General features: G+C 36.3%; 1 protein-coding gene across 6 annotated transcripts in view; it reads left to right on the top strand.

Annotated features, from left to right (window-relative positions):
* Hectd2 (HECT domain E3 ubiquitin protein ligase 2) overlaps positions 1 to 14,436 on the top strand; it is an 80,499-nt gene that overhangs the window by 50,139 nt on the left and 15,924 nt on the right. For 3 of the 6 annotated variants that reach the window (XM_027406341.2, XM_035441874.1, XM_035441875.1), the window contains 5 exons: positions 3,546 to 3,591; positions 6,341 to 6,450; positions 8,008 to 8,156; positions 8,734 to 8,857; positions 11,167 to 11,263. In XM_027406341.2, the coding sequence (XP_027262142.2) occupies positions 3,546 to 3,591; positions 6,341 to 6,450; positions 8,008 to 8,156; positions 8,734 to 8,857; positions 11,167 to 11,263 (526 nt within the window). Of the gene's footprint in view, positions 1 to 1,048; positions 1,114 to 3,545; positions 3,592 to 6,340; positions 6,451 to 8,007; positions 8,157 to 8,733; positions 8,858 to 11,166; positions 11,264 to 14,436 lie in introns of those variants that run through there. The other 3 variants (XR_004768995.1, XR_004768996.1, XR_004768997.1) reach the window with 3 other exon arrangements.

Below are 14,436 nucleotides of genomic sequence, written 5' to 3'. Positions count from 1 at the left end.
GGAGTACAAGTCTTTTTTAAAAAGCATATCCTTATGATCTCTGGATTTCAATGGTGTCTGTTGTTATGTACCCCCTTTCATTTCTGATCCTATTAATTTGGATCTTTTCTCTAAACCTTTTAGTTAATTTGGATAAGGGTTTGTCAGTCTTACTGATTATCTCAAAAGACCAACTCTTCATTTCATTGATTCTTTGTATTGTTCTCTTTGTTTCTACTTTATTGATTTCAGCCCTGAGTTTGATTGCTTCTTGCCATCTACTTCTTTTGGGTCTGATTTCTGCTTTTTGTTCTAGAGCTTTCTAGTGTGCTGTTAAGTTGCTGGTATGAGATATCACCAGTTTTTGTTTGTTTTTATTTTTTATGTAGGCACTTAGTGCTATGGACTTTCATTGTTTTCCTTACATTTGGTATGATGTGTATTCATTTTCATCCAATTCCAGAAAGTCTTTAATTTTTTTATTTCTGTCTTTACCAATTTTTTGTTCAGTTTCCATGAGTTTGTAAGCTTTCTGTTGCTTCTGTTGTTGAAATCCAGCTTTATTTTGTGGTGGCCTGATAGGATGCAGGGAGTAATTTCAATTTTCTTGTATCTGTTGAGACTTGCTTTGTGTCTGAGTATATGGTCAATTTTGGAAAAAGTTCTGTGAGATTCAGAGACAATTTTATATTCTTTTGTGTTTGGGTGAAATGTTCTGTAAATAATGTTATATCTCTTTGGCTTATAGCATTTGTTAGCTGTAGCATTTCTCTGTTTAGTTTTTGTCTATACAACCTGTCTATTGGTCAGAATAGCGTATTGAAGTCTCCCACTCTCAGTGTGTAAGTCAATACGTGATTTAAGCTATGGTTTGTTTTTTTGTGTTTTGTTTTGTTTTGTAAACGTATGTGTCCTTGTGTTTGAGGCATAGATGTTAAGAATTAAAATATCTTAGTCAATTTTTGTTTTGATGACTATGTAATGTCCTTCCCTGCCTCTACTAATTATTTTTGGTGTGAAATTTCTTTTGTTAAACATTAAAATGGCTACACCAGCTTTTGTTTCTTAGGTTCATTTGCTTGGAATATCTTTTTCAACCCTTTATCTGAAGTAATGGCTATCTTTGATGTTGAGGTATGTTTCTTGGATGTGACCAATGATTGTTGATTCCTATTATTTTGTTGTTATTATTGGTGGCTCTGTGTGTGTGTGTGTGTGTGTGTGTGTGTGTGTGTGTGTGTGTGTGTGTGTGTGTGTGTTTTCCTTCCTTTGATTTTGGTTGTGTGGGATTATTTTATCCCTATATTTTCATGGTTGTAGTTAACCTCCTCAGGTTGGAATTTTCCTTCTGGAACCCTCTGTAGAACAGGATTTGTGGCATGAATAATAAAAACCCAGAGACAGATATTGGAGTTCAAGCTGAAGATCAGAAAAGCAAGAGTTCTTAACTTCTACCAAGGCTAGGGTGATCCTGTTCTCAGTATGACTGTAGTCTGAATACACACTTAGACCCTGAGCTCCTGTCTTATATTCCTCTCTAGTGCTGGGATTAAAGGCATGCACCACCACTGCCCAGCTTCTATGGCTAACCAGTGTGGCTGCTGGGATTAAAAGTGTGTACCACCACTGCCTGACCTCTATGACTGTGGCTAGCTTTGCGTTCTGAAATTCAGGCAAGCTTTATTAGATCATAAACAAAATACCACCATTAGGGATTTTTAGGTAAATGTTGCTTAAATTAGACCTTGTCATGTGATGTCTTATTTTCTCCATCTATGGTTATTGAGAGTTTTGCTGGGTAAAATAGTCTGGGCTGGCATCTGTGGTTTCTTAGAATATGCAGCACATCTGTCCAGGACCTTCTGGCTTTAAGAGTATCCATTGAGAAATTGGGTGTGATTCTGATAGGTCTGCCTTTACATGTTACTTGGTCTTTTTTCCCTTGCATATTGTAATTTTCTTTGTTCTGTACTTTTAGTGTTGTGATTATTATGTGCTGAGAGGACATCTTCTCTTTCAGATTAGGAAATTTTTCTTCTAGGATTTTGTTTAAAAAATATTTTCTGAACCTTTGAGCTGGAATTCTTCTCCTTCCTTTATTCCTATTATTCTTACGCTTGGTCTTCAAATTTCCTGTCAGGAGGGTTTCTTGTTTGTTTTGTTTGTTTGTTTGTTTTTTGGTTTAACATTTTCTTTGACTGATACTTTCATTTCTTCTATTGTATCTTCAACACCTGAGATTCTTTCTTCCATCTCTTATATTCTGTTGGTGAGGATTGCTTGTGTAGTTTCTACTCGAATTCCTAAACTTTTTCACTTCCAGAATTCCCTCAGTTTGGATTTTCTTTATTGCTTCTATTTCCTCACACTCTATTTTCCTGGATTTCTTTTAGGGATTTATTAATTTCTTCTTTAAAAAATTGTATCACCTTCGTACAGACAATTTTAGGATCTTTTTCTTCTGCTTCAGCTGTGTTGGAAAATTCAAGGACTGCTGTGGTAGGATAGCTGAGCTCTGGTGGAGACATATTGCCCTGGCTGTTATTGATAGTGTTTTGCATTCGTTTCTAGGCATCTGGGATTGGGATGATTATAGATTTAGGTCAATGGTTTAGGTCCTAATGCTGTGACCCTTTAATACAGTCCCTTGTGCTGTGGTGACCCCCAACCATGAAACTATTTCTATTGCTACTTTATAACTGTACTTTTGCTACTGTTATAAATCATAATTAAATATCTGATATGCAGCATATCTTTTATGCGACCACTGTGAAAGGGTCATTTGACCGCAAAGGGGTCACATAGCACAGGTTGAGAACAGGTCTATGTGCTGATTTCTGGATCTGTCTTTGTTGGGTGTATGTTTTGTTCCTTGATTTCTGTTTCTTCTCTGGACTTTAGGAGAGTGTGGCAGCCGTGTGCTGCCTGGTAGGAAATTTTCTGTGGACCTGTTTCCCTGGCCTGCTCAGCTGGGTGTTCCTAGGGTATGCTTGCTGGTAATAGAGGCTAGGATACAGGGATGAGTTGGGGAATAAGGGTTAGAAAAGATTGTGATCCATTGAGAATGGGGTCAGAAATGAAAGGGCGGTTTTCTGCTGCAGAGCTCAGGATGAGACTGGGGGATTGGATCTGGAGGAGCAGGAGAGGCATGGACCCACCATCACCCTTCTTGTTGCAGGTTTTAGACATTTCTGTCACTCCAGGAGTTGACTATAAATACAGTTTCTTTCTTTAATGCATAGATAAGTAAAAATAATCTGTGTCAAACAAAATATATTTTTAAATTGTTGGTTATTTGTTATACTTTTAAACATTTCCATATTTAGTCTTTTACCTTAAAATGCTATAGCTTTCCTGAGGAACTTGGGTTATAAGTAGTACTCAGAACCAGCCTAATATTTTCTCTGCTTACTAGAGACATGTTACTATCTCAATAAAAATAATGCATGTAAATTTAAATTCATTTTGGTTTCTCCGTTCTTACAAATATGTAATGGTCATGTCTTTGTTAGATACTATGAAATTAAACATTTATCTGTAATCAGTCATGCATGTTCCTGTTTCAGGCCACGAACAAAAGATGATCTTAGAGCATATTTTATACTGTTACAGGTAAGTAAGAATTATTGAATTCATATGTCAGTCTGCATGTGAAAATCACTATTATTTGGCAATCATATTCATACTCTTTAGAATAATAGTTACTAGCAACCCAAAGGCTAACATTATAACAAATACTCAGAAGCTAAATTATGTGAGGAACTAGATATAAGTGAGTTTCTTGCCTACTTTCCACAGTGTTGGGAACAAACAGAATGGATGTACTTCCCTCTCCACTCACACTCTCTCCTTTGAACTAATTGATTGGGACAGGCTACAGAACTTTCCCATATCCTTAGTTTCTAACTTGTCCATATTTTTCAGTAATGTTCATTAGAATTGTGATAGAAACATAAAGTTATTACATTTGTTATAAAACAAAATGATACTTGCTTCCTCATGAGAGAGATGCAGATTCAAAAATATAAAAAAAACAAATTTGAATTTTGAATTATCTTGGAAAACTATATTATCTTATTTAACACATTTGCATCATTCTTTATAATTTACCAAATTATTCAGGTATATATATTAACTCATGTAAAGGTGAAAATATTAAGTTACACTGTTTAGCTCAGTATTATGATATTCATAATAAAAGAAACATGGAAACAAAAGAAAAAACAAAAAACGGGAAAGGAAGGGGAGAAAGATAAAGGAAACAAATGAGAAAAGCATCAAAATTAGAAGCAAAAAAGGAAACATGCAGAGAGAGAAAATGTCACCATGAAGCTCAGCTATCTTAGAAGAGTGTGTTAGGCAACTATAAACTCTGCTCACACATCCCCCTTTCCCAGAGCTGTGGCTGGAGTAAGTGGTCAGCGCCCTAATTTCACTCCTGCCTGTCAGTCAGTTTGAAAAACAGTGCTCTCTTTTTTATCATCACAATTGGGTTAATTTTTAAAGATGTATTTTTACTTTGTGTGTGTGTGGGGTGGGTGGGTGGGTGGGTGCGTGCGCATTCTACATGTGTAGAGTGTCCATGAAGGCTAGTCACATGCCCTGGAGCTAGCATTGCACACTGTTCTGGGCTCTGAAACCAAACTCAGGTCCCCTGGAAGGCAGCAGGCACTCTAAATCTCCAGGCCATCTCCCCAGCCAGCACCTGATTTTAATAATAGTGACTCTTACAGACATTTCTGAAATGTAGTAGAGCATTAGCCTTTTGAAAGATAAGCATTGGGTTTTGCTTAGTTGTGAGTATTCTTTCAGTCATTTGACAGTGAAAAGTGGCCAGAGTACATGCTTATTCTTGTAACATATACAGCTGATTCATTTCCCAGTGCAAAAGTTTTACAAGCATTTACCTTGTTTTCCTTTTTTTTAAATCAAGGAAACCCACATTATTTTGTTGTTATTTAATTGGATAATAGTGATTGCCAGCATTTATGAAACATGAACCTCAGTGCTTTATATGTGTTTTCTTTTTTAAAACTCAAAACAACTCTTGGGGTAGATATTATTTCCATCTTACAGCTGTGGAAATTGAAAATTAAAGTTTTAAAATTGTGCCTAATGGCACACAGCTAATATGTGGTAGGATCATCCCTCAGACCCAGATCTGCCCTAAGTGCAAAGCCTGTGGATTATACTACAGTAAAAACTAGTCTTGCTTCAATAAACGAGAAGTCACTTGTTTGTTGTTGTTGTTGTTGTTGTTTTTGTTTTTAATGACCCAAGTATGAAATAAGATTTTTATTTGCAGGACATAGAGATTCTGTTGTTGTTTTTTTTTTTTTACAAAATGTTTTCTTTAATTAGAGCATTGTATACCAAAGTCATGATGAGTTCTCTTTGTATTTTCTAACTTGTTGAGATAATTAGTTCTTAATTATATATAAAGCTCTTAAAACAAATAGGTTACTTTTCTTTTTTGTGCAGATTTTTTTTATTTGAATTAGAAACAAGATTGTTTTACATGACAATCCCAGTTCCCTCCCTTCTCCCTCCTATCCTCCCCTACCACCACCACCCCAACTAAAACCCTACCTATCACATATCCTTTCTGCTCCCCCTGGATGGTGAGGCCTTCCATGGGGTGTCATCAGAGTCTATCATATCCTTTGGGATAGGGCCTAGGCCCACCCCCCTGTGTCTTGGCTCAGGGAGTATTCCTCTATGTGGAATGGACTCCCAAAGTCCACACCTATGCTAGGGATAAGTACTGAACTACTACAGCAGGTTCCGTAGATTTCTAAGGTTTCCTCACTGAAACCCATGTTCCTGGGGCCTGGATCAGTCCTATGCTGGTTTCTCAGTTATCGGTCTGGGGTCCATGAGTTCCCCCTTGTTCAGGTCAGCTGTTTCTGTGGGTTTCACCAGCCTGGTCTGGACCCCTTTGCTCTTCACTTGTCCTTCTCTGCATCTGGATTCCAGTTCAGTTCAGTGATTAGCTGTGGGTATCTTCCTTTTACTTCCACCAGCTGCTGGATGAGGGCTATCAGGTGGCAAATAAGTCAGTCATCAATCTCATTATCAGGGGAGGGCATTTAAGGTAGCCTCTCCTCTGTTGCTTAGATTGTTAGCTGGTGTCATCTTTGTAGATCTCCAGACTTTTCCCTAGTGCCTGATTTCTCTATAAACCTAAAATGTCTCCCTCTATTATGGTATCTCCATTCTTGTTATCAAGAAGTCACTTGTTTTTAAAGAACTGCAGAAACTCAAATGTAGCTTCCTGAATTTGCCACTTAAAACTCATTAAGCTTTATGGTTTTCCTTGTTAGCACAATTTTAACACACTTATCTTTAATATCTTTTTCAGAATCCTCAATTTAATATCACATCTACATACGTCATCTATGCTCATTTGCTACGACAGATAGCTACCCTAGTGGAAGCTGACCATCATTTCCTAGTTCACTGGCTTAAAAAGTAAACCATTCTGCAATACTAAGATGTGTCATAGTCTCTCTGATTTAAATGTGATATTATTAATTTTTATGATAAATTACTGTAAACCTTTACCATATTTGAATATTTTGAAGATTTTTAGGAATGATGTTTATACTTTGAAATGCTTCAAAAGCCAGTTATAAAATGTATACTTCAGTAATACATAAAAGATACACAAAAACCTATTTTTAATCTAAGTAATCATGTTTCTTGGGAAAATTGTTGAAAATATCTACCACTTGTGATTTTTATATAGCATATTTCTGGTTTTATTTTATACACTTCAACTGGATTTGCTCAGCCATTGTTTACTGTGTATCTTTTTATTTCCTCTCTTATTTATTAACACATCTTACTATATATGTGATACTGTCTCTTTGCCTTATTAAAAATACCAGATTGCAAAAGCACATTACTTCTTCCCCTTAAAACTATATTTATATTAACAAACCTTTCTCTGTGATGGATAGAAACTAAAAGGGCAAAATATTTCCAAATTAAAACTTAAATGCTGTCAGTTTTCATTATTCACACTAGTTGTGTCTTCAAAGTCACTGTCAGTGATGAGATAGCAGACATCGCTAAGCCTTTGCTCAGCGGTGGTTTACTAGGAGCCTCTGATACAGTCCTGTCTGCTCACTAAGCATCCACTTTGTGAGTGTTAATATTTGACTTCATCCAACGTAAGACGATTAGTAAAATTGAGATCATGACGATTGCACTATAAGCCATGCCAGTACAGCTGTAACACACACATTTTCTTTATACAACACCCCACATCCTTCTTGTTCATTGTATAGCATCACATCCTTGTTCATCAGAACTAGCCAGCACTTAATTGTTACATTATAGGAGTTGGGTTTTGGTTTTGGTTTTTGAGACAGGCTCTCACTCTGTACCTCAAGCTGGCCTAGAGCTTACCATGGATCCCAAAGGACCTCCAACTCACAGTCATCTTGTCTTAGCCTCCAATTTATAGGGATTACAGGTGCACACTGCCATGCCTGCCTGGAGGGCCATGTTTTGAAATAACAGAAACATCAAAAAAAGTACAAAAATATGAAAAACATGTTATTAGACTATAGAAAGGACACCAGGTTCCAGTCTGAGAACTGACACAAGTGTTAAAGCACTGCCTTGCTGGCCCTCATTTGGGCCTGCCAGACAAGTCATCATTCTCACCATTGTTATGTCCACAAACAGCCATGAAAGCACAAGTGCTGACCTGTGGAGTAAGGAATAAGTGTTAGCATACAAGTTAGTCTTCAAGGATAGGATCTGTGAATAATGAAACTGACTGAACGCTGAAAGCCTTAAAATTATATAAATGACACTACAGTAATTTCAGTGTTTATTTCTTACTTGAGAAATAGTACTCATGGTATCTTTTGAAATGTTGTCAACTTAATAAATATAATTTGAGGGAATGAATAGTCTATATTCTGTGTGTATAGGATGTAGTTTGATCTCTAACAAATATTTTGACAAAATGAGACATGAAAATTTTGACTGGAATTATTTCTAAATCTTTACCAGATTATCCCAGAAGAAATTCAAGCAGCTGGTAGAGAGGTTGCTGCAGTTTGTTTCTTTACGCCTGTTTCCGGCAAAGCCTGAAGAATTCCCACCTCTGACAAAGTGTTCCTGGTGGATCCCATCAGCTTCCAAAGTGTTGGCTTTACTCAGTAGGTTCCACTGTTCTCTCACTCTCGTCTCCTGAGAAGCAGCAGAGGCATACCTTCAGGGTCTCTGAGTACTAGAAGGGCAGCTTTAACTTTTAAACCATTATTTTGAAGAAAAAATTCATTTTCTGTTTTGTTTATGAATTTTGCAGTATGTAATTTTTATTTTACAATTTTTTAACAAAACTGGAAAAAGCTTTTCTTTCTGCAATGTTTTATATTATGGTCTTAAGAACATATGACCCACTAAGTAACAATTCCTGAGGAAACATGAACTCCCACTAATTCCTGAGGAATCCTGCAAGAGACAACACTGGTGGGGAAATAATGAGTACATGAGCATCTGCACCCTTCTCTAAATATTTTTATGATCCTCATCAGAAGCGGTTTTTTTTTTTTTAAGTAAGGAATAGCTGTATTTTGACCAGTGTTAAAAATGCCCTTTCTCATTAGAAATGCAGTTAATTAAAACAGAAAGTTAAGTTAGAGCTAGCCAATAGATACTAAATAGTGTGTTTATTATTAGAATGAATCACATACATATTGGAAAAGAGTGCTATATGAGAATTTATCTTCACAGATACTGCCAACAATTTGATTCATCCCCCCCTTATTCCTTACACTGATTTCTATAATTCTACCTTGGATCACATTGATCTCATGGAAGAGTATCATACTTGGCAGAGCTTTGGAAATTCTCACAGGTAGGATCAACAGCTCATCTACCTAACAAAATGCTATCTAAAATAAAAACTGGATTTTAAGTTTATATTATAAGTAATATAAATCCTGTACATAGAAACGTTTAGATACATGGCTTTAAATGTCATTGTGTCTATCAGAAGGTTTTACTTTCACTACATCTTGAGTTTATATACATGGTAATATAGTTTTGTTTTAGTTAATCCACCTTTTCAAGAACAGCAAGGTTCTTTGTAGATATGCAGTTTCTCGGAGCTTAGTATTCTGTGTGCTGTCATCTACCCCAAGGGGCAACTTGCATATTTTTTTTTCTCTAAAGGGCTAGAAGATAAATATTTTCAGTTCTGCAAACCTTACATATTTCTATTTTAGCTCTAGACAATATGTAAATGAATGGCTGTGAATGTTTGATATTACTTTACAAAACTGTCTTGGAGACCATAGTGTACCAGGGCTTAATCTAATTCATTGTCACACTCATGGGACCACTCAATACACATTCACTCCTTCTCCCTTAGTCTGCACACAAATAGTGATTGTGAATTACGAAAGAATAGATATTTCAGAGAAAGGAGCTTCACAATTTATTTAATGCAACAGATTTTCAAAATGCTTGGCAAAATTCTTGAATACTCTATATTTTTTATCCACATTTGGATTAAATTATCAGTCCTATCCCAAACATAATTTCTTCTCCAAACGTGCAATATCCAGGAGATTTCTTTTTTTAAGTAGATGAAGAGATGTAATTATAAATATAAATAGCCAAGAGAGCCTAGATAAACCCATGGATTGGTTAAGCCTTCCAGGAACTCTACCAGAATTGACCTAAAATTTATAATGGCCCTCTGATTAAATCTCAGTGCACACATGAACAAGCAAAACTGAAAAACAATTTTTTCTGAAGACTATAGTCAGTCTGGGGAATATTTTCTTGGTAGAATTTCTTTTACAAAGATGCTTTCCTTCATATTTTAATGTAATTATGGCCATAAAACAATGAAGAGTTGCACTGTTTCCTTGACAACTTTGAATACAGCGCTCCTTCCAGTTACAGGGCGCATACCAACAGTGTGCCCCACAGGTGTTCCAGTTGATCCCATCTGCCATTGGCAGTCAGCTGGGACCTAGAATGGGATCTGAACCTCAGGGAAAGTCACTACTGACAGAGGGATGTTTATCTGGATACTTCATGCACATAGTATTTTTTTATGTGTGTGTACCAAAATGACAAAGGTTGAGAAGCACTGTTTTAAAGTATATAATGAACCAACATATATCCTTTTAAAGTTCATTGCTTTTTCTTTTTATTTCCAGACTTTTAGTTAGCTTTAGTCATTCAGTTATTACCGTTATTATTGTTATTACTAGTACTAGCAAGTTGTATTTTTTTATCGGTTTGGAATCAGAGTCGAAGCTGTCTCATGCTCAGCACATTGGGCTGTCTCTTCTTTCTCATGTCTTCTTTGCATCAATGGCCACAGATATACCAGCACAGATATGTTCAGATGAGACACAACCAAAATTGATGGATTCATTGCAGTTACTTCTGTCACTGAGCTCTTACCCCGCCCCCTCCGCCCACACTTCAGTCCCCTCTGTTGGGAGTCCCAAAGTGTCACTGCTACTCATTCTTTCCACATGCATTTATGTCTGTGTAGTTTGTGGCTTTCATATATAGTGTAAGACTTAACTCTGATCTGAGAACCAGGTTATTTCCATACCCTTTGATAACAATGTCATATCTTTATAAGTGGATGCATTTCATATTTTTATACCATTAGATATAGTACTACTAACATTTTTCTAATTTTTTATTATATTGCTCTTACATTTGACTGTTTTTGTATACTATAATTGCTATATTTCTTCATTTCTGATGTTCACACATCAGAAATATTGCATATTATTGAATATTAAATTGCATATTCATTTGAACATGTAATATTCTGTTCTATTTCTCCACCATCAACATTTTTGCCTCCTGATCCTGCTGTTAGCCATGTTTTTCACAGATGATAATATAGGTGACTATGAAAATGGAAATTATTTGTGTGAATAATTTAAGTGACTAGCACATATTTAGAAAGTTAGCTATGGCTTCCTATAGAGAATTATGGCACTGCACTTCTAGAAATGATACATTTTTCATAGGTTTGTGGATATAAAATCATGCACATAAAATCTTTTGTAAATGGTAAAACACCATACAAAAGGAATGTTTTATATTGCAAGGATTCCTTAGATTCCCTTAGTGTAATTTTGCTAAAAATGCACCATTTTGCTTTTTCTGTTTTCGCTTGTTGAGCAGGTTTTCCTTCTGTCAGTACCCATTCGTTATTTCTATAGCTGCAAAAAAAATCATTATTCAGAGAGACTCAGAACAACAGATGATAAGCATCGCAAGGGTAAGCCAGCTATGAAAGCTATTTATGCTGACTATAATCAATATAGTAAATAATAAATAAGTTAAATGTCTTGTAATTGTTTTAGTGTAATCAGAAATTGTTGAAAATATTATTTATGTTATTACCTCCACAAAGTAACTATTCACAATATGGGAGATGGAACACCCCTCATCTAGTCAGCTTCTGACTAAAATAAATGTAGCAGAAATATTTCTGATAGACCCAAAATTGAGGAGTTTGTTGGAAATCATTTTGTATAGACCTACTATTCCAGGTAGCTAGAGAAGTATCACTGAAAACCATGGTGAGACCAGAAGGGCCTTAACTAACACAAATCAAGCACTTTATGGCATTCTCTGGAGTTCACAAAAATCAGAAACAACCAAGACATTAGATGATATAACGCTAAGTATATATCTTATAGGACTAAGAAATATGCTCAAGGAAAGTGAAATATTTTAATTGTTTCTCAGTGCATGGGAAACCCACAGAAAGTAGGACAGACTTTTGGAAAATTGTAGAGCAAAATGAAGTTTACCCCTGGGCCTCAGTACTGCCTACCAGTGTGTTCAGTATAGCACAGGAAGTAAGAGCCAGACTGCTCATGTACACACTTGTGTATCTCAGGCTCCTACTGTGTAACAAGATTATATACACTTTTTAAAATGAAAGAGAAGCTTGGCTGTATCTTCTTAAAGTAGAAAGAAACATAGTAAACAGAAATTATTTCCATGTCTTGTTCAAGAACATAAAAACAAAGTATAAATTATGATATTCAAAATTTAAAAATAAGAATAGTTTATTCAGCAGTTTAGTTCCAAGATATTTTTTCTGTTACAGACAAGGACAAAGGTTTTAGTGCCTGATAAGCTCCAAAAATCAGCTTGCATTGAGTATGAGAACATTAGAAGAAATTGTATTGCCTATGGCTCCAAAGAGAATTCCAAAGCCATGCTGCCCCTGAAGACTGAGTTTAATTGGATGTATTCAATACCAGATACTGGCTCAAGGGTTAATCTGTATGGCTAGTCATCTGAACATTTTGGCTTAATTGCATTATTTCTGTGTCACTTGTCTTTTATTTTTCCCACTTTGGCTATGTGATTTGTTATAGTTTAAGTAAAATAGATATGGCTAGTTCATCCAGATTTCTCTAGCAATTCCCTGCCAGTCACGCTTAAGGGATCAGATGTCTTTCTTTCTGTGCTGCATTCCTTCTACTGGAAAGGACAACAGCAGACACGTTTTCATAGAACATGGTGGGAAGGGAGTAGAGAGTAAAGAATCAAGAGGCATTGTTAGCTCTCACAGGTTGTTCCTGTCATGCCACTTGAATTAATGACTGGTGACTCTTTTGACACAGCTTATGCTATAGTCTGCAATTGCAAAAATAAATAAGTTCTGTAAGATTGCTAAAAATTCTACCTTCCTTGACCTCTTTCACTTGGAGCGTTTTTATGGCAAATATACATTTCCAGTGGAAAGAACTGCTAAGCTTGTCTCCATTAGCATCAGGGTAAATGTTGACATGAGATAGCTACTTAGGGGCAAAGACAGGAAGAGAAGATAGGAAGAGAAGGGAAAGACAAAAGATCTGTTACATAGACACTGTCCAGGAACACAGACTTCCTTGATAATACAGGCCCAGAAAAGCAAAAAACTACTGAGTTTAACACTGGAGATTGGAGGCCTGGAGGAAGTCTCAAATTCTATAGATTTGGGACCTGCAATTACTATACTTCAAATGTCTGAAATATTCATCCTTATCTGCACAGAATTCATCCTCATTGTCACCAAAGACAGTAAAATAGTTCAGTAATCATTATCTAAATAAGTAACTATACAAGCATTTTGATTTTGTATAATAAATGACATTTATATATTTCTTATACATTTTGATATGTTGGTTTTTATATACTCAGTGCTTATATTTTGAAGAAATATGAAAAATTCATTTTTCAAATCTTTCATATCTGTATCACCCAGTATGTCTATTGTTAACATTTTGGTAAATTTTCTTTTGGTAGTCTTTAAAGTCAACAGAGATAAGGCATTGTTATATACATCATTTTGATCCTTGTTTGAACTGTTTACATAGTTTTCCTACTCATTTTTAGTAGCTGCATTATATGCCATTAACTAGATCTACTTAGAATAATTCTAAAGCTTTGCTTGTATGGTTAGTATTTTTATGAGTATCTTTTGAAATAAAATATTTTTCTTTTTAATTTTTTTACATACCAATCCCAGTTCCCTCCTCCTACTCTCCCTACCTTCTTCCACCCCACCCTCCATCCACCCCCCAGAGAGGGTAAGACCTCCCATGGGGAAACATCAAAGTCTGCCACATCATTTGAGGCAGGACCAAGGTTCCCCCCACCACCCCCGTATCTAGGCTGAGCAAGGTATCCCAGCATAGGGAATGGGCTCCAAGAAGCCAGTTCGTGCACTAGGGATAAATACAGGTACCACTGCTTATGGGCCCATAAATTGCCCAAGCCCCACAACTGTCTTCCACATTCAGGGGGGTCTAGTTCGATCCTGTACAGGTTCCCCAGCTGTCAGACTGGGGTCTGTGAGCTCCCAGTTGCCCAAGTCAGCTGATTCTGAGGGTGTCCCCATCATGGTCTTGACCCCTTTGCTCAAATTATTGTTCCTCCTTCTCTACAACTGGACTCCAGGAGTTAATCAGATTGATGACTACCTTAATTGCCATCATAGAACCTTTATCCAGTAACCGATGGAAGTAGATGCAGAGATCCACTGCTAAAGTATTTTTCTAATCTTTAAAACTCCCCAAAGTGGAACTATCTAATCGAGTAAAAGGTCTGAGCATTGTTAAAGTCTCTGACGTCTTAGATACATTAATTCTTTACTTTCTAGAAGTAGACTATTCTTTTCAAATAAATTCGCTATCTAAAATAGATTAAGCCTGAGTTCATCATTAGAAATACCTGAATTGGGGTTTTTTGATACAGGGTTTCTTTGTGTAGCTTTGGCTGTCCTGGAACTCACTTTATAGACAAGACTGGCTCAAACCTACAGAGATCTGCCTGCCTCTGCCTCCCTGAGTTCTGGAATTAAAGACACCACCACCTGGCTAAATGTCCTCCTTCTATTACACAGAAAACTTTAGACCTGTAGAAAGTCAAGTGCACCTTCCTCACTATAAA

Source organism: Cricetulus griseus, chromosome 3, assembly GCF_003668045.3.
Source record: "Cricetulus griseus strain 17A/GY chromosome 3, alternate assembly CriGri-PICRH-1.0, whole genome shotgun sequence".
Taxonomy (NCBI): Eukaryota; Metazoa; Chordata; class Mammalia; order Rodentia; family Cricetidae; genus Cricetulus; species Cricetulus griseus.
Note: the sequence above shows the minus strand (reverse complement) of the source record. Positions and strands in the feature narration are given on the sequence as shown.